The following is a 23,095-nucleotide window of genomic DNA, read 5'->3' as shown; positions in this document are numbered from 1 at the left end:
CCAATGGGGTTTACTTCCAGTTAGGTGGTGGGTGTTAAGAATTCAGCCTTAGTTTAGAGAACGCCCACATCATTTTTCAGTGTTCAAGAAGCTTAACAAATCTTACAATCTACTTACTAGTTTTCAAACACTGTAGAAAAACAAATACTACTACTGAACACACAGTACCTTTTGCTCCAGAATCATGATACTGAAATGCAAGCTACTCTAGAATAAACACAGATTGGGAAGGAGGGAGTGGAGATTAAGTCAACGGGGAGAACACAATCCCCTGGTCACCTCGTGTCCCCAAGCACTGCTTCATGTCGATGAGGAGAGACACTATCGCGCAAATCCTTCCCAAGATTTGCGGCCTCGTGGAAGATACATTTGTCTATTTATCTAATTCATACCCCGCCATAGGATCCCGGGACGGTATACAGGCGGAATGGCGTTCTAAACACCCCACATCTTAACAGCGCGTGGGTTTTTATTACGGCACTCTGCACATGCCCAGGGGTACCATTGGCGCTGGTTCTCATCTTCCGCAACTGAAGCGGGGGGGGGGTGTGTGCAAAAAATAAAATCAACAATTAATTAAGGCAGAGGAGCAACTCGATCATTTGCTGGAATGAGAAGGGGAAGCAAGAAAAAAAGAAGAAAAATCTTTCCCAAGATTTGCGGCCCGATGGCAGATTCATGTGTCTATTTATCTAAATTATATCCCGCCCTCCGCCCGAAGATCTCAGGGCGGTATGCAGGCAGAATGGCGCTCTAAACACCCCGCATCTTAACAGCGCGTGGGTTTTCATTCCGGCACTCTGCACGTGTCCAGGGGTACCATTGGCGTTGGTTCTCATCTTCCGCAACTGAAGCGGGGGAGGATGCAAAAAAAAACCCCACCACCAATTAATTTGCTGGAATGAGAAGGGAAAAGGGGGTAACAAAATAAGAAAACACAACACGAAAGGGATCCCGCCGCCGACCTACCAGAAGAAAAGCCGCGAGCAGAAGTTGGCACCGCGCAAAGGGTTGCGCTTCTCGTCCCGGGAAGGCAGCGCCTCCATCGCGCGCCGGGGAAGGAGCGCAAGGCGCCGCAGTAGCCGCAGGCGACGCCGATCGGCCGGGACCCGGCAGCCCAGTGGCCCGGCAGCCGCGGCTTTGCCGGGAAAGAGCCTCCCCCGGCGAGGCAGGGCAGGACAGCCGCCGCCGCTTCCGGGAAACCCGACACCCTCGACCTGCAAGCCGCCCGGAGGGCCCTAGAGGGAGCTGGAGCCGCGCAGCGATCCGAAAGGAGGGGAAGGGAGGAGAGACAGGCGGGCGCGCGCCCGCCCGCCCGCGCGCTCCAAGATCTAATCGGTCTCCTTTCCGGTCCGCTTATCGCTCGCAGGGGATCCCGCTTCTGGGATCAGAATCGGAAGAGTCTTCCTTTGCACCAACCACTAGCCGTAGCAATGAAATGAAATGTACGGAAGATAGAGGTAAAAACTCAACTAAGTACAGACAATACCTTTGGGGGTTTACATCAAAAATCAAATAATAGATTTAATATATATTTAAGATAGAGGTAAAAACTCAACTCTAGACAATACCCCACTGGCCACTTAACTGCTGTCTTCTCCATCGGCTCTGGAGCTTTTTCTGGGACGCTTGCGGGGTATGATAGCACCCTTTGTCGTTTGAGCATCTTCATCAAAATGCTAACAGATCTGCCTGCCTTTGATCAGTTGTGCTTCAAGGGAAGCTCACCAGTCCTCTGATTCTTTCATATTTTCCAGCCCAGATAGATGCTAACCAAAGGATCTCACCATAGTCATCTCCTTGCAGGAGCAAGGAAGCGCAGGAGAATCGGATGCACCACAAGAGCATCTTGGATGGGATGGCTTTCAAAGAGGGCTAGACAATTGCATGGAGGAGAGGCCTATCAAAGGCAACTAGCCGTGATGGCTATGCTCAAAAGCACTTGCTGGAAGCCACAGACTCCCCCAACGTGTTTCACAAGGACCCCTTCCTTCCCTCTGCCCCAGTACCTGAGGGTTGTCACGGCTCTCCAGGGATTTGGCCAGAACAAAGTACCTCAGGTTACAGACACAATCCGTTTTGGGGTGCTGCTCGCACTCCGAGAAGTCCGTAAGTAGAGCGCCGCCTCTGTGCGTGCATGTGATGCGACAAGAGTGCTTCTGGGCATGTACGAAGCGGCAAACCCAGAAGTAAACACTTCCAGGTTTGCCACGTCCGTAACCTGAAAAAACGCAACGTGAAGCAAACGCAACTCGAGGTATGACTGTATACCAGGGGTCAGCCAGTGTCTCCAGCACTGATCGTGCGGCAGACCAGAGGGCGGGGGAGCGCATGTACGGACATGCATGCGCACACGCTATTTCCAGCACACTTCCGGGTCACAGGAGCACCGGAAATAGCTTGTGCGCATGTGCATGGGCCTCCTCCGACCCAGATGTGCACCAGAAATAACGCTTGTGCATGTGCAAATAACACAGTGCTCCTCTGATTCAACCCGAGGTATGACTGTAATTGTATCAGAATTATTATGGGAATGTTAAGGAGGGAGGGGGAAAGAGAGATTGTGGGATTCTGGTGGTGGGTGGTGATTGGATGAGGATTTGAAAGGGAGTTTGAATGCAAGGCAGTTGAGAGTCGGTTGAAAGCAATGAGTTCTGGAAGGGGCGGTTGGGCAGCTAACTATTCAGTTTAGGATCTGTAGTCTATAGTCGTTATTTCTGTAATAAAGCAGCATATGCGATAAAGAAAATTTGAGGCCTTGAGCTCAGGTACACACGTCATCCTACGATCATTTAGTGAATCATCCATACAGCCTCCTTTAGTGAGGGTGCAGCACCCAGGATCTGGACCAAACATTGAGATTTTTTGCTATTTTCTGGTTTCATAGGTTTATGTTCTGGTTCTAATGATGTAATAGGGGTGGGGCTCTTTAATACTGGGGGCTGCCACACATTCCTTTTCTCCTTTAAAAAAATAAAAATTTCCCCTCATTTTCAAAAGCACATGCATGAATCTCTTTCTTCAGATCCTTCGGTTACATTTGTTGTGGTGTTATATGCAGTATAGGGTTGGGAAGAAATAGGGGGGTAAATTTCTGGGTTTCTGTGCGCCAGCACCGAGGGATCACAGGATCCTTCCTTGATTTTAAAATTATTAACACCTTACGTTGTTTTTACCATTTTAAAATAATTATTTTATATTTTTCACGTTTCACATTATTGTTAATTCTACCTTTAATAGTATACTTAATGTGTTACTTTTCGTATTTGTTTTCTTTTTATTATTATTTTATTTTGACAAAGTAAGAATAAGTAAGAATAAAAATGTGCAACCCACCCCTGAGACTATTCCATTGTAACTATTCAACCTCCCGAAATTTTAACACGTCTTATGATGGTTTGACCCCTTTCCGTTTTAACAGTACAACTTCTACAAACGCCTTCCATATCTCCTCAAAATCATTTCTCCTGCATATTCCCCATCTTTCCTTAATGGCACATGTTAATTTATTCTTAATAGCTATATCCTACACCTCTTTATGGACGCAGGTGGCACTGTGGGTTAAACCACAGAGCCTAGGACTTGCCGATCAGAGGGTCGGCGGTTCGAATCCCCATGACGGGATGAGCTCCCATTGCTCGGTCCCTGCTCCTGCCAACCTAGCAGTTTGAAAGCACGTCAAAGTGCAAGTAGATAAACAGGTACCGCTCCGGTGGGAAGGTAAACAGCGTTTCCGTGCGCTGCTCTGGTTCTCCAGAAGCGGCTTAGTCATGCTGGCCACATGACCCAGAAGCTGTACGCCGGCTCCCTCGGCCAGTAAAGCGAGATAAGTGCCGCAACTCCAGAGTCATCCGCGACTGGACCTAATGGACAGGGGTTCCTTTACCTTTACCTTACACCTCTTTATACCATTCTTCCATTTTATATTCCTCTTGTCCCTTCTAATGTGTTCTATTGTGTTTTATGTGCTCTGTTTTCTTCCTACTTTCTCAATTGGTTATTGACCTTAATAATATAGATCTATGTATCCTCTGGGTTTACATCGTGATTCACAGTGATGAAGGGCAGCTTGCTCCTGAGAAAGCGTGAATCAAACTGGGCTGCGACAGTCCCCAGGCCTGGGATTGTTGCACAGTCGGGCTTTCTGGTGCAGAAAAAACAGCCCAAGGTGCTTGTTGTTAAAGGATTATTTGGAGCTCTGGTTCAATGAAGCTGCTTTTACACACTCACAAAATTGGGACTCGGTACGATTTGGGACTTGGAATGGAGAAATGCGCTTGGAAGTGTTTGGCAATGCTTGAGGCAACTCATCAAGAAAATAAAAGGATTGCTGGTTAAGTAGCCAGCATCACCTAAGCTCCTTGCAAACTTTGTGCAAGCAATTGGGGAGTCGTGCTCAGTTACCTGGATGCAACAGCAATTAGCGAGGTCCCGTTTGCAATATCTAAGCGACCGGCTTGCAATATTAAGCCCCCTTAGCCAGTGTTCGTAGGGCTGGATGAAAACATTTTAAGTGTGTTTTAAGTGCAATATGCAATGTGACACTAGATGGCAATGGTGAGCCTCATGGAAAATTCAATGTATTTTTTAAAACGCTTTTTAAAAAAGCATTTTCAGAGCGGAAATATGTGTGTAGATTCCATCTGGGAACTCAAGGCCGTTTTGGGGGGAAATCAGCAGTTCCATCCAGCCACTGTGACAAAAATTAGGCAATGTGCAAACGATGTGCACGTCCAGACATCAAGCAGTGTTGAAAACGCAGTGAGGTATGTTAAGAAAGCCTGATCACTGTTTTGTTATGGGTGTGTGTGTGTGCGTGTGTGCGTGCAAAGCCTGATGGAACAGCTGTTACCGAGAAACTATTGGGAGAGTTTTATTTCACTTTCAGAGGGCATGAGTGTGTGTGTGTGTGTGTAAGCATAGGGTCGTGGGTGGCACAAACGAACGATTTTTTTTTAAAAAAACCATAAGGCACATGAGTCAGCAGAATCATAATATGGTCGAGCAAAATCAGACAAGAGCAAAGCATGTAGGAAGGGCAGCTGAGCTACTTTTCAATGCCAAAAAGAGCATCATTGCCAAGAGTGATACACGGACCAGAGAAAATAAACAGGAGCTAGCATCTCCCTGATAAAATTTATCTGTGTGGTAGAAGTAGATTAGAAACTCTTTTTTCAGGACACGTCCTCGTTTGCATGGGTCTGTAAAATGAGAGTCGTCATAGCCATCCATAGTTAAAAGTAGAAGTCGGCCCTTGTTGCCTCTTTTCTGCTCTGCAAAATATGGCAACGCAACTCATGGCAGAATCGTTTTTATCAAACGGATCCTAAAATAACCTGAGAGCAGCCGTACTGATCTCGGAGCAGGAAAGGGCCCCAGAGAGCTATCACGCCCCTAATATTTCTCCAAATAACTTGAATTGGTAATGTTTACATTTTAATGTTGTCTGTTGGTTCCGCAAACCTACTTTGGGATTAATTGCTATTTGAATTAGTAAATAATTTAAAAATGAGTGTGTGTTCTGCCCAATAATGAACTGTTTAATGGTGAGCATCAAGAAGCTCCCGTTACCTTTGTAGGATGTAAGGTTCCTTGTATTATATTGTAAACAGCCCTGTGATCTTTGGATGAAGGATGGTATATAAATTATTATTGTTGTTGTTGTTGTTGTTATTGTTATTCCTGCCCCAGACTCCTGTATCAGCTAACAAACACACTAGCAGGGAGAAGTATAGAAGCTTATTTTTGCTGAGGCTGCTCAAGGGTTGGTACAGCTGAGACTTTTGACCAACCTGTAGATCTAAAGGCTCTGATGCCCCGACCCAATCCCATCCTCCTTATACCTCTCTCATCAGTAGCACCTTTTTCTGCCAGCGGAGAGGTACCGTATTTTTTGCTCCATAAGACACACTTTTTCCCTCCTAAAAAGCAAGGGGAAATGTGTGTGCATCTTATGGAGCGAATGCAGGGGGGAGGCAGGCGGGAAAAGCCCCCAAGAGCCGCACACTAGCTCCGTGCGGCTCTTGCAGGCTTTTCCCCAGGAGAAGAAGAAGAGTTTGGATTTGATATCCCGCTTTATCACTACCCGAAGGAGTCTCAAAGCGGCTCACATTCTCCTTTCCCTTCCTCCCCCACAACAAACACTCTGTGAGGTGAGTGGGGCTGAGAGACTTCAGAGAAGTGTGACTAGCCCAAGGTCACCCAGCAGCTGCATGTGGAGGAGTAGGGAAGCGAACCCGGTTCACCAGAATACGAGTCCACTGCTCTTAACCACTACACCACACTGGCTCTTGAAGGGAGGGGGAAGGGACTGACTGGCCGCATCAGTCTCTTCTCCCACCTCGTAGAAAAGCCCACAGGAGCCACGCACCCTTTAAAGAGCAGCGCTCCCTTAAATTTTTTTTTTTTAATTCCCCCTCTAGAAACTAGGTGCACCTTATGATCAGGTGCGCCTTATGGAGCGAAAAATACGGTAACTGCACTGCTTCCTAGCATCACCCTAGAGCCGCTGCAACCATCAACACCTGGGGATTATAAAGAAAGGTCAAAGAAACCCCATGATTTTGGCTGCTTTCCAACACGTACATAATTGCACATCTCGACTTTGCAGCCAGTGTTTCTCATAGGAATCTGCATATTTCAGCAATCGTCTGATAACTTAACATGGATCCTTACAATATCTGGCAAGTACCTTGGCCTAAAATGTTACTTGTAGGTAATGATACACCCAATTTATGAATTTACAACCACCCAATATAGTGATACGTTCTTTAAAAATATGTGTATTTGTTACTTTTGGAGAAGAATGCTTTTATATAGGAAATGGAGACTAGAATAAAAAGGAACAGGGAGTTTCAAAGCAAATAGAAGATTGCACAGTTTTCTTCAGCAAAGTAATGCTTGAAGCAACTCAAATGAGCAAGAGTACATACTTTTTTCAAACAAATCCTTTCTCTATTGGGTGTGAGTTGCTTCTGATCGGTACGTGGCAGCTGCTTTGTAATGCATGTTCTCCATCAGTAGGTGTCGCTGTAGTGCTGCTTACAAGGTAATAACACAACAGCACCACCCAGTGTCCAAAATCGAAACAGACCTACCATGAATTATAGTTGGTCTTGTATCACTGGTTTCCTTGCAAGAAGCTCTTTGTGCAACTTGCACAGTACACAACGTCTGCAGTAATTGAAAGCCCCTTTGGATACAAACAACATTTGGGTCAGACTTTTTTGTTTTTGTTTTTTGCCGTGCTAGATGTAGCAGGACAAAGCTGTTCCCCTGCAAACTGAATACCACATAATGCATCCTAGTTACCTCTGTCTCTTCTCAGGAAGAGGAAAAACTGGAAGTTGCTGGCCGCAATAAAGAACAGCCATGGCAGACGCCCAGCAGTTGCCAAGCATCCACTGTCTAATTTCCTTCTTCTTCCAGAATGCCATCTATTGCTTGCCATAATCTGTAAAGGAAATAGGAGATGTAATCATAGTCCACTCACAAGGGCATTACAGGGGCACAATAACCTGTAACCCCCCTCCCCAAGACAGCCAGTGTGAAGGCTATCAACACAAAACACACACAACCTCTGACAATCATTTGCCACTTAGAGAGCGATCCGATGACAAGATCCTCAGAGATGGAGACTTTAGGCTCAGTTGGCATTAAATCCCCAACCCTGACTCAGCCAAAGACATTGCCACCGTAACTTGCTTATCCAGCTGAGGATCAGAGCAGGGGGGACTTAGGCTGGATCCTAAGCTTGCTCAGATTTTGTTTTTTAAAAAGTTTTTACAGTGGTGCCTCGCAAGACGAAAAGAATCCGTTCTGTGATTCTCTTCGTCTAGCGGTTTTTTCGTCTTGCAAAGCAAGCCCATTGACGGATTAGCGCTTTTAGCGGCTTTTAGCGGCTTATCTGCTGATCGGATCAGCTGATAAGCGGCTTAGCGGCTTAGAAAAAGGGGGGGAAGGGGGAAAAACAGCAAGAACTCGCAAGACATTGTCGTCTTGCGAAGCAAGCCCATAGGAAATTCGTTTTGCGAAGCACCTCCAAAACGGAAAACTCTTTCGTCTAGCGAGTTTTCCGTCTTGCGAGGCATTCGTCTTGCAGGGCACCACTGTATTTATACTTTTCAAGTTTATACATTTATTAGCTTTACAATCAATCTTACATTTCAAAGTTTGACTTCCTTCCCCTCTTTCTGTGGTTCCTTAAATTTATTTTTTAATATCTTCTGCATATCCAAATTCATTTCATTTGCTCATTTAATTATCTACTTTGAATATATACTCTTACGAAACTGCAGGTTATTACAATAATCCTGCTAATGTTTTGATCTGTTTGCAGTTTATCTGTAAATATTCAATAAACCTTTTCCATTCTTTTATAAAGTTTCTTATCTTGATTTCTTATTCTTCAGGTAAGTTTCGCCATTTCTGCATATTTCATAAGCCTGCTCAGATTGGTCATGTGACCTGGCAACCCGGCTTAAAACACTATTTTGTTTTCCCTCTTGCCAGGCAGAGCAGCACATGGTGTACTTTACACTGGCGTAACTTACAGTGGCTTCCTCTATGCCAGCTTCTCGTGCATAGAATTGTTCCCTTGGGAAGTAAAGTGTCTTACAGTTTTTTATAAAACTCCAATATACCCTTTGCTGTTGGCAGAGTTTCTATTGTGCATAACACTGGGCTCTGGAATCCAGTCTTTTAAGTATTTTGAGAGGCTTCTTTTGTGGCCGTTGTTAATCCTAAGGGTTTAATATTTCCTTATAGGAAGGGCCAGTCTTTGTCGGAAGGCGCACCCGAAACATGCAGGCGGTGTCCTTAATAGCTTTTTGTCTGAATACTCTTGGCAGGGCAAGGCTGAACGGAGAGAAAGATGCAAACTCTGCCGTCACCATGGCTCAGCAACATTGTTACAGTGGTACCTCAGGTTACATATGCTTCAGGTTACATACGCTTCAGGTTACAGACTCCGCTAACCCAGAAATAGTGCTTCAGGTTAAGAACTTTGCTTCAGGATGAGAACAGAAATCGTGCTACAGCGGCGCGGTGGCAGCAGGAGGCCCCATTAGCTAAAGTGGCGCTTCAGGCTAAGAACAGTTTCAGGTTAAGTACAGACCTCCGGAACGAATTAAGTACTTAACCCGAGGTACCACTGTAGTTAACACTTAGCAATTTCAGATATCTGTCAGTCATGAAACGAAGACGTCTGTGCAATGGGCTGTTTGCTTGTGAGTGAATGCAGTTTTCACCACAGATGTGAACAGTCAAATCAAACACAGCCGACCAACCAAATATGATAGATTTTCCATTTATGCTGCCTTATAGGTGTAGGTGAAGCGGGGAGCAGCCATTCCATCAGGCTTTGCAAAAATACTTAGGTAAAAGTAGAAATAATCAGGATATTTGAAATTGAAAGAAGAAGAAGAGTTTGGATATGATATCCCGCTTTATCACTACCCGAAGGAGTCTCAAAGCGGCTAACATTCTCCTTTCCCTTCCTCCCCCATAACAAACACTCTGTGAGGTAAGTGGGGCTGAGAGACTTCAGAGAAGTGTGACTGGCCCAAGGTCACTCAGCAGCTGCATGTGGAGGAGCGGGGAAGCGAACCCGGTTCCCCAGATTACGAGTCCATCACTCTTAACCACTACACCACACTGGCTCTCTCGCTGAGGTCACTTGGACAATGTTGTGGCGCATTCTAGCGATGCAACTGGCAACCCAACTGAGTGATAGGCGTGGCTTCTGCAAACTGACCTATCGCATGGCAGGTAGCTTGGTTCTGGAACAGGACAGGTGTTTGTCCTGCCCCCCCCCCGCCATAAATCCTGGCTACGCCCATGTGCTGCCTGCCTGTGACATGGCAGGTCAACACAGATGACGGCTGGTGGTTTCGGTTCAGTTTGGTGACTCCCAAGCTGTATGATCTCCTACTATGTGCCGAACAATATCAGAAGTGAACTTTTGACTCTGCTACCCTCGTGCCTTAGAGTGATTACATTTTTGCCGGCATTTCTCACCTTGTGCCTACAAGCGTGACCGTTTTTGTGTCCGAATTGCGTGGGGAAATCTCTCTCCCATGCTCAGATTTAGCGATGATAAGAGAAGTGCTGACAGGTGGTCACAGCCAATTAAAGGCTTCATTGCGCTTAGAGGCTAACCTTCCCTCTGTCGAATTACAGATTTGGCGTAGGACATTTAATTACTGGCTTCGCCTAAATTTAAACCCCAAAGACCTACTACCCTTAGTATCGCAAGATTGTCATGAGAGCGCTTGGATTAAAATTGTCAACCAAAAGCTTTACTTTTCTGATTTGTCACCACAACAGTTACTAACACTGGGCTTCAGTAAAGCAAATAATTTACAGTGGTACCTCGGGTTACATATGCTTCAGGTTACAACTGCTTCAGGTTACAGACTCCTCTAACCCAGAAATAGTGCCTCGGGTTAAGAACTTTGCTTCAGGATGAGAACAGAAATTGTGTTCCGGTGGCGCAACAGCAGCAGGAGGCCCCATTAGCTTCAGGTTAAGAACAGTTTCAGGTTAAGAACAGACCTCCGGAATGAATTAAGTACTTAACCTGAGGTACCACTGTATTTATAGGGACACGGGTGGTGCTGTGGGTTAAACCACAGAGCCTAGGACTTGCTGATCAGAAGGTTGGCGGTTCGAATCCCCGCGACGGGGTGAGCTCCCGTTGCTCGGTCCCTGCTCCTGCCAACCTAGCAGTTTGGAAGCATGTCAAAGTGCAAGTAGATAAATAGGTACCACTCCAGCGGGAAGGTAAACGGCGTTTCTGTGCACTGCTCTGGTTCGCCAGAAGCGGCTTTGTCATGCTGGCCACATGACCCAGAAGCTGTACGCCGGCACCCTCGGCCAATAAAGCGAGATGAGCGCCGCAACCCCAGAGTCAGCCACGACTGGACCTAATGGTCAGGGGTACCTTTACCTTTACCTTTTACCACTGTACTTAGACAGCACCTATATGATATCGAGCAGCAGAATAATCCAAAATACAGGCGCTCTTTCACTTTCGCAAGATTGCATAAGCTGCCTTCAGCTGGACTTGAGGGTCGATTTCAAAAAAATCCACTGGAAAAACAGTTACCATATGTCCATGTGAAGATGGCAGTATTGAGTCAGTGGCTCATGTGTTTCTGGCTTGCACTCTTTATAAAGATTTGAGGAGTGAGGTCATTACCCCTCTATTACTGTCCATGCTGGGTCAATCAGCCATTCCTACTGTGCCCTTTCTTTTAGCAAATCAAGATGATCCAGTGACAGCAAAACCTGCAAGGTTTTTAGCGGGGGCAATTAGAATAAGATCTATTATTTGATTATTGATGTAAACCTCCAAAATGTAGCTTAGTTTTTACTGCTATCTCCTACCAGCAACTCCAGCCACACTGGTGCCAAACATGTTGCTCTGCTTTTCTTTGGACCACATCAATGAGGCCGAAAGGGGGTCTTCTCATCTGTGCCGCCTAGAACCTCCATACACAATGCCCAGGCTTACACCCAAGGCAGGTCACTGCTAACACAGCTGTTTGACTTTATCTCCAGAGATGGACTCCATTGTTTCTTGAGTCTGCTGTTTTGAGGAAGCAGGTTTGCTGTGCAAGACCTCCCAATCTACTATGATTTCACAGCCTGAATTTGGCAGGATGTGATGGAATCTCAGCCGAAAATAGCGACAGCCTGGAAGTGCCCCTGTATCATTCAGGTAAATGGTTCACGTGAAGTTATCAAATTGTGTAACCCCCTGGTAGTGTGTGGCCTGCCGCAGTTCTGAGGAATCCAAAATGAAAGGTTGATCTGAGCAGAACTGAAGGTAACCAATATTAATCCCTAGAAGCACACATCTTTTTGATGTGCAGTGGATGGCTTCATAACAGTTCAAGTACGATTATATCAGGAAGGAAAACCCAAAGGAAAGCAATTAAGTTGGCATTGGATCGTTGAGAGTATTACTCTGCAGAAAACAATACCTTCAAAATGTTCCTACACTTCAGCCATCTTTTTAAAATCACCTCTTTGAGATTGTTGATCTTAATCTCGTAGAACCCTCTAAATCTTCTCATATGCCACCTCTTAATTATTTTGAGTATTAAAATGAAAGATGTTAACTATGAAAGGATATGTTATAGGTTGGCTAATCCAGGAATCGTTCTAATACTTGCTCTCTCTCTCTCAAACACACAAAACTTGTAAAAATGCAAAATTACTGGGCATTGTCAGATGGCTGTTGCAGTTGCTTGAGAGTAACCAGGCAGGACTCCAAACCTGTGTTTTACAGGTTTTATTTTGGTGCAAACTATTTACAGTGAAGCAGTGGTGTAGCGTGGGGGGTGCAGGGGGGCCGGGCGCACCGGGCGCAACATCTGGGGGTTAGGGTTAGGGGGCGCAAATCCATGGGTTAGGGGGCGCAAATTACTTGCCTTGCCCCGGGTGCTGACAACCCACGCTACGCCACTGCAGTGAAGAGCTCCAAAGCTCATGTCTGGCTCAATCACTAGCAGAATCCGGGAGTGGTCTATTTTTGGACCTCCTCCAACATAAGAGTTTCATTACTCCCAACCTTCTCCTTCCCTCTTTGCGCCTTAGGCTACTGTGCAGGATGGGCGATGGCAAGGGCGTGTTTCCCTCCTGTCCGGCTTGCCCAGAAGCGGTGTTAAGGTCCCACCAGCATCCTCTGGTCCTTGCACCTCTTCCCCACTAGAGGTGGGGCTTTCCTCCTCCCTGGGAGAGGAACTGCTTCCCAAGATTTTAGGAGGCTCCCTGTAACACAACTGCCCTTCTTTTCCTCGCCTCTGAGCCGATGGCAGTTCCCTGACAGGCATGCTAGAGTCAGTGCTTACAAGGCTCTGTCTCTGTTCTTCACTTCTCTGCTCAAAGTCTGTGCTACAACTCATCCTCATGGGGAGAACGCAATTGCACCACAGAAATGTCCAAATGTATCACCAGACTTCCTCACTAGGTTAAAACATCAGATTTTTTAAAAAAGGAGGATTGCTGAACCTTCTCATGGACCAAGGGGTGGTCTAGCTAGGTCAACACAACTCTAATTCAGAGGCAGTCCGGGGTGGATCTACACACAGGGGGAAAGCCACTATAAATAAGTCAGAAATTACATCACTATAACAAAAAGGGAAAAATAAATGCTATGTAAAACCTCATAGAAAAGTTGTCTGCTCTACAGCGCCTCCTGGTGTTGCATGCTTATAATGCATTCAATATGCTGGGGGGGTTAACTAATGTAGCTGAGTCTCTAGTATGACTTTTAACAGGGGTGAATATAAACTAAACTGCTTTCTTGCTGTCATGTAATTCCAGGGTAGCTGCCCCTAGCTACCAGATATTTAAAGAAAGGCAGGCAGTATAATGGTTAGATCAGGGAAAGCCAACATGGTATTATCCAGATCCTATTAGCCCGGCCAACATGGCTAATAGGGATGATGGAAGCTGAGAATTAAACAGCATCTAGAGCAGTGTTTCCCAAACAGGTCTCCAGCTGTTTTTGGACTACAGTTCCCATCATCCCTGACCACTGATCCTGCTAGCTAGGGATAATGGGAGTTATAGTCCAAAAACAGCTGGAGACCCAAGTTTGGGAAACACTGATCTAGATAGGGTGCCACAAGGGCCACCTCTGGGTTTCACGAACACAGGAATAGATAGAACCGCGATATATCTTCAACTGATAGATTACCATTTTTGCTCACACGCTTTTGCCTTCCACTAAGGTAGATGGAGTACGTTGGCATGCTATGAAAGAAAGTGAATTTCTATCAGCTTTTCTAGACTGCGGCATAAAAGGCAAGAGGACCTTCTGAAGTCGAAAACAACATTTCTCGTTCCCAGAGGATGTGAAAGCTCCAATTCAACTGGCGCATGAAGAAAACGGGGAGATGATTCTCAGTGCGCGAGGAAGAATGCGCTGTGACATTTGGAGCGGTTGGAAAATTGGATCCAAAGATTTGCAGATGCTTCCATCGTTACCAATGCAGGAATGTTTAATCTGTAAAACTGGCCAAGTGGCAGTGGCTCCCTGCTGACCTAGGGAGAGTAAGAAGTTTTGACAAAGGAGTTCCCAGTACAATCACCTTTTGTAACTTAGAAGATAAAGAACTATTGAAGCATTAAAACAGTGGGGGAAGGAACCAAAATCTGCCTGGCACACACTAGAAAACTAATTCAGCTCTGAAACCTCATAAGGTTTTGGCACATAAGACTCTTACTTATAGTGGAACAGATCGCTAGTCCAACTAGCAGAGAATTTAGCTGCATTGACAGCAGATCTCCGGAATTTCATATAGACATTCCCCAAGATGAAGATGATGGAATTTATGGAGCTGGCTGATCTCACCAGGAGAATCCGCGACCAGAAAGAAGACGAATACCAAGAAGACTGGAAGAAATTTAAAGACTATTTAATATTACAATATTTATTCAAATAGTCTTTAAATTTCTTCCAGTAATCACTTGAAAGAATCAATTAGGCCTAGGATTAAATTGGGATTAAATAAATAAATAAGAAAATGTACGATAAGAAAAGTTAGGAAATAGGACTATGACTGTGATACGGTTTTATAAAATAATGATATTGGAAACTGCTATATATAATTACTAAGAAACTCAGATGGAAGAGATTTGAGGAAGTCAAGTAATATGTTTATGAAGATGGATTTTGATTAATTAATTAAGTTTTTGTTTATGTGGTGATTAGATGTATTTTATGTTATATGTTCTCTTTTCTTTATTCTTTTCCCGTTTCATCCTTTTTTCTTTATTATTGTTGGCTCTTTCTTCGGTTATGTTTATGTATGGAAAATAATAAATATGATTGTAAAAAAAAAAAAAAGAATTTCATATAGACATTCCCAGCCCAAACCTGAGACTTGCATGTGAAAGGCCTTTTCCACAACTGCTTCTGCGTCATGATGAGCTGGGGTGCCAACCTGGAAAAAAATATTGGGAAGGGGGACAGGTAAGCCCCATCCCGGATAATAGATCACAAGACGTGGCAAGATGCACAGCATTTGAATGACAATGCCCATCAACTTTGGGGAAGCAGCCCTCTCAAATATTTAAGGGGGGTGAGCCAAAGGGACCTCAACCTCTAGGCGTTGGATCCTATGGTGATGAGATCAGAGCGGATTGGACATAAGCATAAAGACAATATCGTTGTGAGTTGTGGGGAGGGGGTTAGTACAACGCCTGAGTCCCTTCTAATTCCTGGGATCCTGGATCCAGCAAGGGTTAAAAATCTGTTTCATTCCTGAAAAGGTCAGGTAAGTTTCTTTGTAGCCTTAAAGGTAAAGGGACCCCTGACCATCAGGTCCAGTCGTGGCCGACTCTTGGGTTGCAACACTCATCTCGCTTTATTGGCCGAGGGAGCCGGCGTACAGCTTCTGGGTCATGTGGCCATCATGACTAAGCCGCTTCTGGCGAACCAGAGTAGCGCACGGAAACGCCGTTTACCTTCCCACTGGAGTGGTACCTATTTATCTACTTGCTGCACTTTGACGTGTTTTTGAACTGCTAGGTTGGCAGGAGCAGAGACCGAAAAACGGGAGTTCACCCCGTCGCAGGGATTCGAACCGCCGACCTTCTGATCGGCAAGTCCTAGGCTCTGTGTTTTAACCCACAGCGCCACCCGTGTCCCTACCTAAGTGCCACTGATCGACCGTCTTTATTTAATTTATGTATTTCATTTATAATACTGTCTTTATCTTCCAAAGATCTCAAGGTGGTGTACGTGGTTCTCCTCCTCATTTCATCCTTACAACAACCCTGTGAGGTAGATTAGGCTAAGAGATGGCGACTGGCCGAAGATCACCTAGGTTGTTTCATGGCTGAGTGGGGATTCGAACCCTGTTCTCCCAGGTCCTAGTCCAACACTCTAACCATTACGCCACACTGGCTCTCCCAGCCGTGTCTTATGATACATAGGAAGTTGCAGTGTGCCAGAGGGCAAAGGGGTGGGCCTCTTCCCGCATCCGGCTGGTAGTTAGAAGACAAAATCAGAGTGCATGAAAGCTGAGCAGTAGTCAGAGAGTCAGACCGCAGCTTGATTCAGGTTTGACTGTCCCCACCCCCATAATTTTTATTAAATTTTGTTTTACATTTTAGAATATTCATGTAAACAGCCTTAAAGTATCAACGACTTCCCTTCTTCTCTTTCCATGGTTCATTTTGCATAACCTAAATGCATATAAACCAAACCATTCAGTATTCCATTATTACAGCCATCAAAACTTATTTACACTGTTTAATTTATCTTAATGCTGCCCACGTTTTCAAGTGTACACAATTCCCCCCATATATTCAATAAGCATTTTCCAGTCTTCTTTAAATGTATGTTCTTCTTGTTCCCTTACTCTATATGTTAAGTCTGCAAGCTGTGCATATTCTGTCAACTTACCTTTTTTGACACCTGGGAATTTCCATCTGAATTATCCCCAACAAAAAGGACTCTGTGGTGGTGGTGGTGTTTTGGAAAAGTACTTTTAAACAATTTTTTCAATTCATTATGAATTGTTTCCCAATACTCTTTTCTTATTATGAATAATAAGAATATTATGTTTCATTTCTTGCCATGTTTCACTTGGCCTGCCCAAGTCCACATCACATGTCCATCTTATTGCTTCTTCTACGGAGCTTATGCAAAGTAACAGGGTTGAGCAGTAATAGGAGAGGGATCATTACCAAAAGCTCTGTGACCCGCCAGCCTCCTGACAATCCAAAGGCCCATTTGTCTACCAGGATAAAGTTGTTATTCACGCATTACAGTGCTGCACGATTACAAAAGGAAGGTTCAAATAGATTAACACATTAGCTTTTAACTTTGAAATAAATTACTTAAAATTATTAATTAACTTCCTCCTCCTCCCACTTCAAAACTTTTAAGTGTTGCGATCAGTGAGGACTAAACTCACAGGTCCCAGATTCGCGTCCCGTCCCCCCAGCTTGTGTACAGCAGTGGAAATGGCTTCATGCAGGTGTTCTGCCTCTCTTGCGGCAAATCACATCTCCCCCTGCCAACCAGTGCACCACCCCGAGGGGGGGAAAGAGACATGTACTTGTATCTTTCGCCTTCTTGATTGGAAAGAAAACCCCAGGAGGATAAATGATTAGGAAGCCTTTCTCTTCACTAGTCTTTTGGTTAATACTGCAGTCTCTGTGTCTGTTTGGGGTTTTTTTTAAGCAGTGACAACAAAAACTTCCATAATTCCAGGGGAAATGTTAGCATGACACGTAGTTTAAATGGCAGGAAACGAGAGGAATTTAAGAATATAAGCATTGCCTTTCTAGATCAGGCCTACCTCAATTTAGTCGAGAATTCAGACAATTCAATCAGGATCTATCTTCTTAACTTTACCATTCTCACGCTTTGCCCTCAAGCTTTGTGTGGATATAATTTTCAGGGTTTCAGCCAGCCAGACTCACCCTTGGGTTGCCTTAAAAGTAGTGCTGTACAAAGTCTAGCATATTTAGGTGACCTAACAATGAAATATGATGATGATGATGACAGGTGCTAAGGAAAAGTGTACCTTATTGCCACCATGGAAGTCAATTTAAACAGTTGCAGTACAAACTAATGGCTGATTGATCTACAGCTTTACTCCCAATGCAATCTAAAATTACTGAAATGGTCCAAAAGTTAGAAGATACAGTAGGCATGCGAAATTTCACCATGTTACTGGAAATGAAGCATCTAGAGTGTTGGTGTTTCCTGCTTGGCAGGGGGTTGGACTCGATGGCCCCTGTGGTCTCTTCCAACTCTATGATTCTATGATTCTATAGAGAACAGAACTTTGTGTACTGCTGCAAAATTGTGTGCATCTGTTTTCTAAGTGACATCCCATGATGTCCCACAGGGCTTTTCGTAACAAGAGGGCTCACTGTGGCATTGTAACCACAATTTAAAAGGTTTTTTTTTAATGTTCTCTTCATTTATACTAAGCAGTTCAGGACATACATATATTGATCGTGACATTTCAAACAAAACTTTCATAACTCTGAAAAATTATACCCACTGTGAATTAGAATTTTATTATGCCAATGAAGGCTGAATGAATGAATTAGAATTTTGAAAATGTACATAAGAGCATCTTTCTAAAATGGAGTCTTCAGTGTGGGGTTCTACAGGGTCCATGTGATATTAAGAAAAGGCAAAGGACCCCTGGACAGTTAAGTCCAGTCAAAGGCAACTATGGGGTTGCGGCGCTCATCTCGCTTTCAGGCCGAGGGAGCCGGCGTTTGTCCACAGACAGCTTTTCGGGTCATGTGGCCAGCTTCTGGTGCAATGGAACACCATGACGGAAACCAGAACACATGGAAATGCCGTTTACCTTCCCATAGCAGTGGTACCTATTTATCTACTTGCACTGGCGTGCTATTGAACTACTAGGTTGGCAGGAACTAGAACAGAGCAATGGGAGCTCACTCCGTCTTGGGGATTTGAACCACCAACCTTCTGATCAACAAACCCAAGATGCTCGGTGGTTTAGACCACATAACATCTACAAGAAAACACTGAGGATGTTGTCAGCAATATGCTAGTAACACCCAGCTCTACTTCTCCTTTGCAGGTGTGGCAATGGATGTGCTGGAAGGATGACTTGACTAGGTAGTGGACCAGATGAGAGCCAATAGAGTGTTCAATTCAGATAAGGCACCATTAGTGGTTTCCTGGACCAGATGGATAGGAGGTTGCCTGCTCTTGGTGGGGTTACACTCTCTCTGAAGGAGCAGGTATGCAGCTTGGGTCCATCACTGTCGCTTGAGGTCCAGGTGGCCTCAGTGGCATGGAATGTCTTTCATCAGCTTTGGCTGGTGGCCCAGCTGTGCCCCTATCTGGACAAGGGACAGCCTAACTTCTGCTGCCTGAGCTCTGGTAACCGGTAAATTAGATTACTGCAATATGTTTTGCATGAGGCTACCTTTGAAGATAGTTCTGAAAGTGCGGCTTGTGCACAATTCAGCCAGCCAGGTTCCTCGCAGGGACAAGGCGGTCGGAGCACAAAATACCAATCCTGGCAACACAAAGCCCTCACTCTGGATAGAGGAAACTGAAAATAGAAATACTCGTCTTTCGGAGACTGGAGAAAATGAGGAAGGATTTGGTAGGAGACACTTCCTGGCGTAATAGTCAAAGGAGATCTCCCCAGATTTCCAAGTCTCTTTGAGGATGATTTTGAAAGACCTCATCACTTACTAGGCCTAAAGCAGAAAAATGAACTGCCCAATATATACCGTATATTAGAATACGTTTTGCAGATTTCTGAGAACGGAAGAACTATATCAAGTGCTGTGCCATTTAAAAGAATTTAATACAAAAGAAAAGTGATACATATTCATCAGGGTATGTATGTGCCCAGACATTCTTTATAGTAGCAGAGAACTGAAGTCTGGTATAGGGCTACAGTACCTAGGCAGAATTCTTCATCACTGGAGCTAATGGTGAAGCACAAGGGAAAATGAATGTTGACATTGACAAAAACACAAGAAGATTTGCTTACCACATAGGGCAGATCTCCATTAACACTGAGATTAAGGAGGAGGAAGCTTTATAATTCAGCTTTATAATTCTAGCAGTCTGTCAGGTGGGTCCATAATACTCATATTTTACAGATGGAAAGCCAGCAGAGAACTACCACTTTGCCCTGGTCATTCCACGAGTTCCTGGCGTAACTCACATCTGGATGATGCCACAATACATCTGTGAAGGCGAGTACCTTCAGATACTGTGATGTGTATATGCTAAAGACAGGACTCATTTTAATTATGCAATTCCTTTAAAGACGGGGGGGGGGGGGGCGACGACTGGTGAAGGGAGCCAGTCTTGAAGCATGCCTGAGTTTCTTTCACGACCTTTTGCTAAAATAATTGTCAAGTGCTACTGTGCAACTTGGACTCTGCACTTTTTCACCCTTTTTTTTTTAGCAATGAGCTGTTTTGCGTTTGAGCTTAACTAAAAATTAAGCATTAACTTATATGACAGAATGCCAGAAGAGAAATATATATATATATATATTCAAAAAACTAGCCTTCCTGGAATTGCAAATTAATAACGTCAATACTGCTATCTGTTGCCGTTGCTAAATATTGCTAAGCCAATACGGTGCACCCTTTTTTCACGCAAAAGCATGAGGCTCATGATTTCAGATGCTAGCCAGACATGAAGAAAAACAAAACTTGCATCTGCATTGACACTTGTTCCCTTGTGTAATTTGCTAATGTTGTACTAGACAGCGAAAAGTGTGTCCCTCTTCCCGTTGTGGCAGAACAAGCCGCTGGAGATTTCACCCCGGGAACATGTCCGGAGTACAGATTATAGCATTCGCCCTTTGTTTTTGTGGAATAGGAGCGATTATTGCAGCCACGGTCTCAAACGAATGGAAAGTGACCAGCAGGGCTTCGTCTGTGATCACAGCGACGTGGGTCTTCCAGGGTCTCTGGATGAATTGTGCAGGAAATGCCCTGGGTGCTTTTCATTGCAGACCTCACCTGACCATCTTCAAAATAGAGAGTAAGTGAAAGGGAACTAGAGGGTGGGTATCTATATGTATGTGTGGATCTTGTTAGATGGGGAACAAATACGGCTTTCGTGATACTTGTAGATGGGGGTACATGCTTAGATTAGGATGCTTGTTTGAGTCATTGACACTTGAGATTTGGAATGGGGGACTGCTGGGAGGCTAGCATTAGCCCTGTTTTCTTGGCCACCGCTCTTTACTCCCTTCGTTGCTGCCGCCGCTGCCATTTCTGCTGCTTATGGTCTTCAACGCTCACAAAATCAAACGTAAACAGTTCCTCCTGTAGCCACTTCATCTCTTCGTTAATATCCACTTAATCCTTCTCTTGATGTTACAGTCGAGCCTTGGTTCTCAAATGGCTCCATTTTCAAACGTTTTGGTTCCTGAACGCCAAAAACACGGAAATACAAATGCTCAGGTTTTTGAACGTTTTTCGGAACCCAAATGTCCGACGCAGCTTCCGCTTGAATGCAAGAAGCACTTGCAGCCAATCAGAAGCCATGCCTCGATTGTCGAACGTTTCAGAAGTCAAACGGTCTTCTGGAACGGATTACGTTTGACAACCAAGACTGTAGTCCATACTCACAGCTGACCTTTATTCTTTCCTTACATACAGCACCTCTGTTATTTATCATAAATACAAAATCCATTTCAAATCCTTCACAAACGTTGTTCTCAGACCTGGTGTGTTGGGAGAGTTAATGGCTATCTTCCTTTGTCCAGTTTAGTTCAGGAGGAAGTGATGGACATATGTTTGCAACAGGAGCAGGGAACCTGTTTTTTCCCACTAAGAAATTGTATTAAAGTAATTTGGTCTGATCTGTAATAATTTGGAAAACTAATAAAAAATAATATTAAGTAAACATAAACAAGGACATTGCCAGGCTTCTTAGCATTCATCAGGGATGTCCAACAGGTTGATCGCTACAAGAAAGAAGATTCTACCTAAACATTAGGAAGAACTTCCTGACAGTAAGAGCTGTTCGACAGTGGAATTTGCTGTCAAGGAGTGTGGTAGAGTCTCCTTCTTTGGAGGTCTTTAAGCAGAGGCTTGACAACCATATGTCAGGAGTGCTCTGATGGTGTTTCCTGCTTGGCAGGGGGTTGGACTCGATGGCCCTTGTAGTCTCTTCCAACTCTATGATTCTATGATTCTATGATCGCGATGCACTGCTAGATCCCCAGGAAGTTTTGGTAGATCATGGTCGATCTCTGGGTCCTTTTCCTTATCATTTGTAAAACAGAATCCGTCTTTCCTCCTTCCTAAAAAAAGCAAAAAAGCTCTACAACTTTGACCTGAACCCCTAAAAGGAGGGTAGATCACTGCCAGTTTTTAATTCTGTGAGTAGATTGCAGTCTCTTGGGAGTTGGCCACCCCGGTATACATCAACCATGTTTATATGTACATGGTCACTAATGCCTGTTAACATCAAATACAAAATGGTAGCAGCAACAGGCAAGGAGATAACCCCAGGCAGAGGCCACCAGAATGGCATAAAGGTAAAGTAAAGGGACCCCTGACCATTAGGTCCAGTCGTGGCCAACTCTGGGGTTGCGGCGCTCATCTCGCTCTATGGGCCAAGGGAGCCAGCGTACAGCTTCCGAGTCACGTGGCCAGCATGACTAAGCTGCTTCTGGCAAACCAGAGCAGCACACGGAAACAACATTTACCTTCCTGCCAGAGCGGTACCTATTTATCTATTTGCACTTTTACGTGCTTTCGAACTGCTAGGTTGGCAGGAGCAGGGACCGAGCAACGGGAGCTCACCCCGTCGCGGGGATTCGAACCGCCAACCTTCTGATCAGCAAGTCCTAGGCTCTGTGGTTTAACCCACAGCGCCACCCGTGTCCCAACCAGAATGGCATACTTGGGTCTAAAAGTGCAGCAAGTTGCTCAGATGGATCAAATCCTGTTTGGAAAGAAGTTTCAGAAGTTCCTATCCAAGACCTTACACAGCCAGTTCAATATTTTGAGTGGGTGTGGTTGTATTTCACAAGTATTTTATTTTTTTTGCTAATTATGCTGTTTCAAATGTGCCTTTTATATTTGACTTCACTTAGTAAAGCTTTCTTTTGAAATGTTTAAGGTAATTTTTTTGTTAACTTTGCTCTCCTAAATGTTAATTCTGCAGTTGACCTCCTCTGTAGTGTGTGTGTTTTTTTAAAAAAAACATTTAGGATAATATTTTAGTTTCCTGTTAATTATGTTTGAATGAATGTTAATTGTATTTAAATGTATATTTATATTTGACTTACTTCAGTGATGTTTTATTCTGAATTGTTTTATCTGCTGTTTTCATGTAGGTTTTAAACTGCTTTGAGATTACCCCCCCCCCTTAAAAATATAAAACAGTACAGATATGACATGAATAATAATAATAATAATAATAATAATAATAATAATAATAATAATAATTTCCTTCTTTGATAACTTGTAATACTTTTGAAATAAATTAAAATGTTATAAAGCTACTTGCCTGCAACCCTTTGAAATAACAATTATGGATCTCTTTGCAACCCTTATGCAATTATGGATCTCTACAATTAGATGCTTC

General features: G+C 44.3%; 2 protein-coding genes and 1 long non-coding RNA gene across 5 annotated transcripts in view; 2 read left to right on the top strand and 1 right to left on the bottom strand.

Annotated features, from left to right (window-relative positions):
* ABCC4 (ATP binding cassette subfamily C member 4 (PEL blood group)) overlaps positions 1 to 1,268 on the bottom strand; it is a 166,861-nt gene extending 165,593 nt beyond the window's left edge. The window contains exon 1 of the mRNA XM_083501067.1: positions 970 to 1,268. Coding sequence (XP_083357193.1) covers positions 970 to 1,046 — 77 coding nt within the window. The 5' untranslated portion in view covers positions 1,047 to 1,268. The remainder of the gene's footprint in view (positions 1 to 969) is intronic.
* A 42-nt stretch (positions 1,269 to 1,310) lies between these two features.
* CLDN10 (claudin 10) overlaps positions 1,311 to 23,095 on the top strand; it is an 87,125-nt gene continuing 65,340 nt past the window's right edge. The window contains exons 1-3 of one of the 3 annotated variants that reach the window (XM_083501344.1): positions 1,320 to 1,460; positions 1,758 to 2,109; positions 20,369 to 20,533. In XM_083501344.1, coding sequence (XP_083357470.1) covers positions 1,767 to 2,109; positions 20,369 to 20,533 — 508 coding nt within the window. In that variant the 5' untranslated portion in view covers positions 1,320 to 1,460; positions 1,758 to 1,766. Of the gene's footprint in view, positions 1,461 to 1,757; positions 2,110 to 20,102; positions 20,534 to 23,095 lie in introns of those variants that run through there. The other 2 variants (XM_083501347.1, XM_083501346.1) reach the window with 2 other exon arrangements.
* Positions 2,678 to 13,828, top strand: LOC310706081. The gene is made up of 3 exons (XR_014525649.1): positions 2,678 to 2,768; positions 11,563 to 11,722; positions 13,747 to 13,828. It is a non-coding gene; the product is annotated as an uncharacterized lncRNA (long non-coding RNA).

Source organism: Podarcis liolepis (assembly GCF_965112155.1).
Source record: "Podarcis liolepis genome assembly, chromosome: 4".
Lineage (NCBI taxonomy): Eukaryota > Metazoa > Chordata > Lepidosauria > Squamata > Lacertidae > Podarcis > Podarcis liolepis.
The sequence above is the reverse complement of the archived record's forward strand: the minus strand, read 5'-3'. Positions and strand labels throughout refer to the sequence as shown.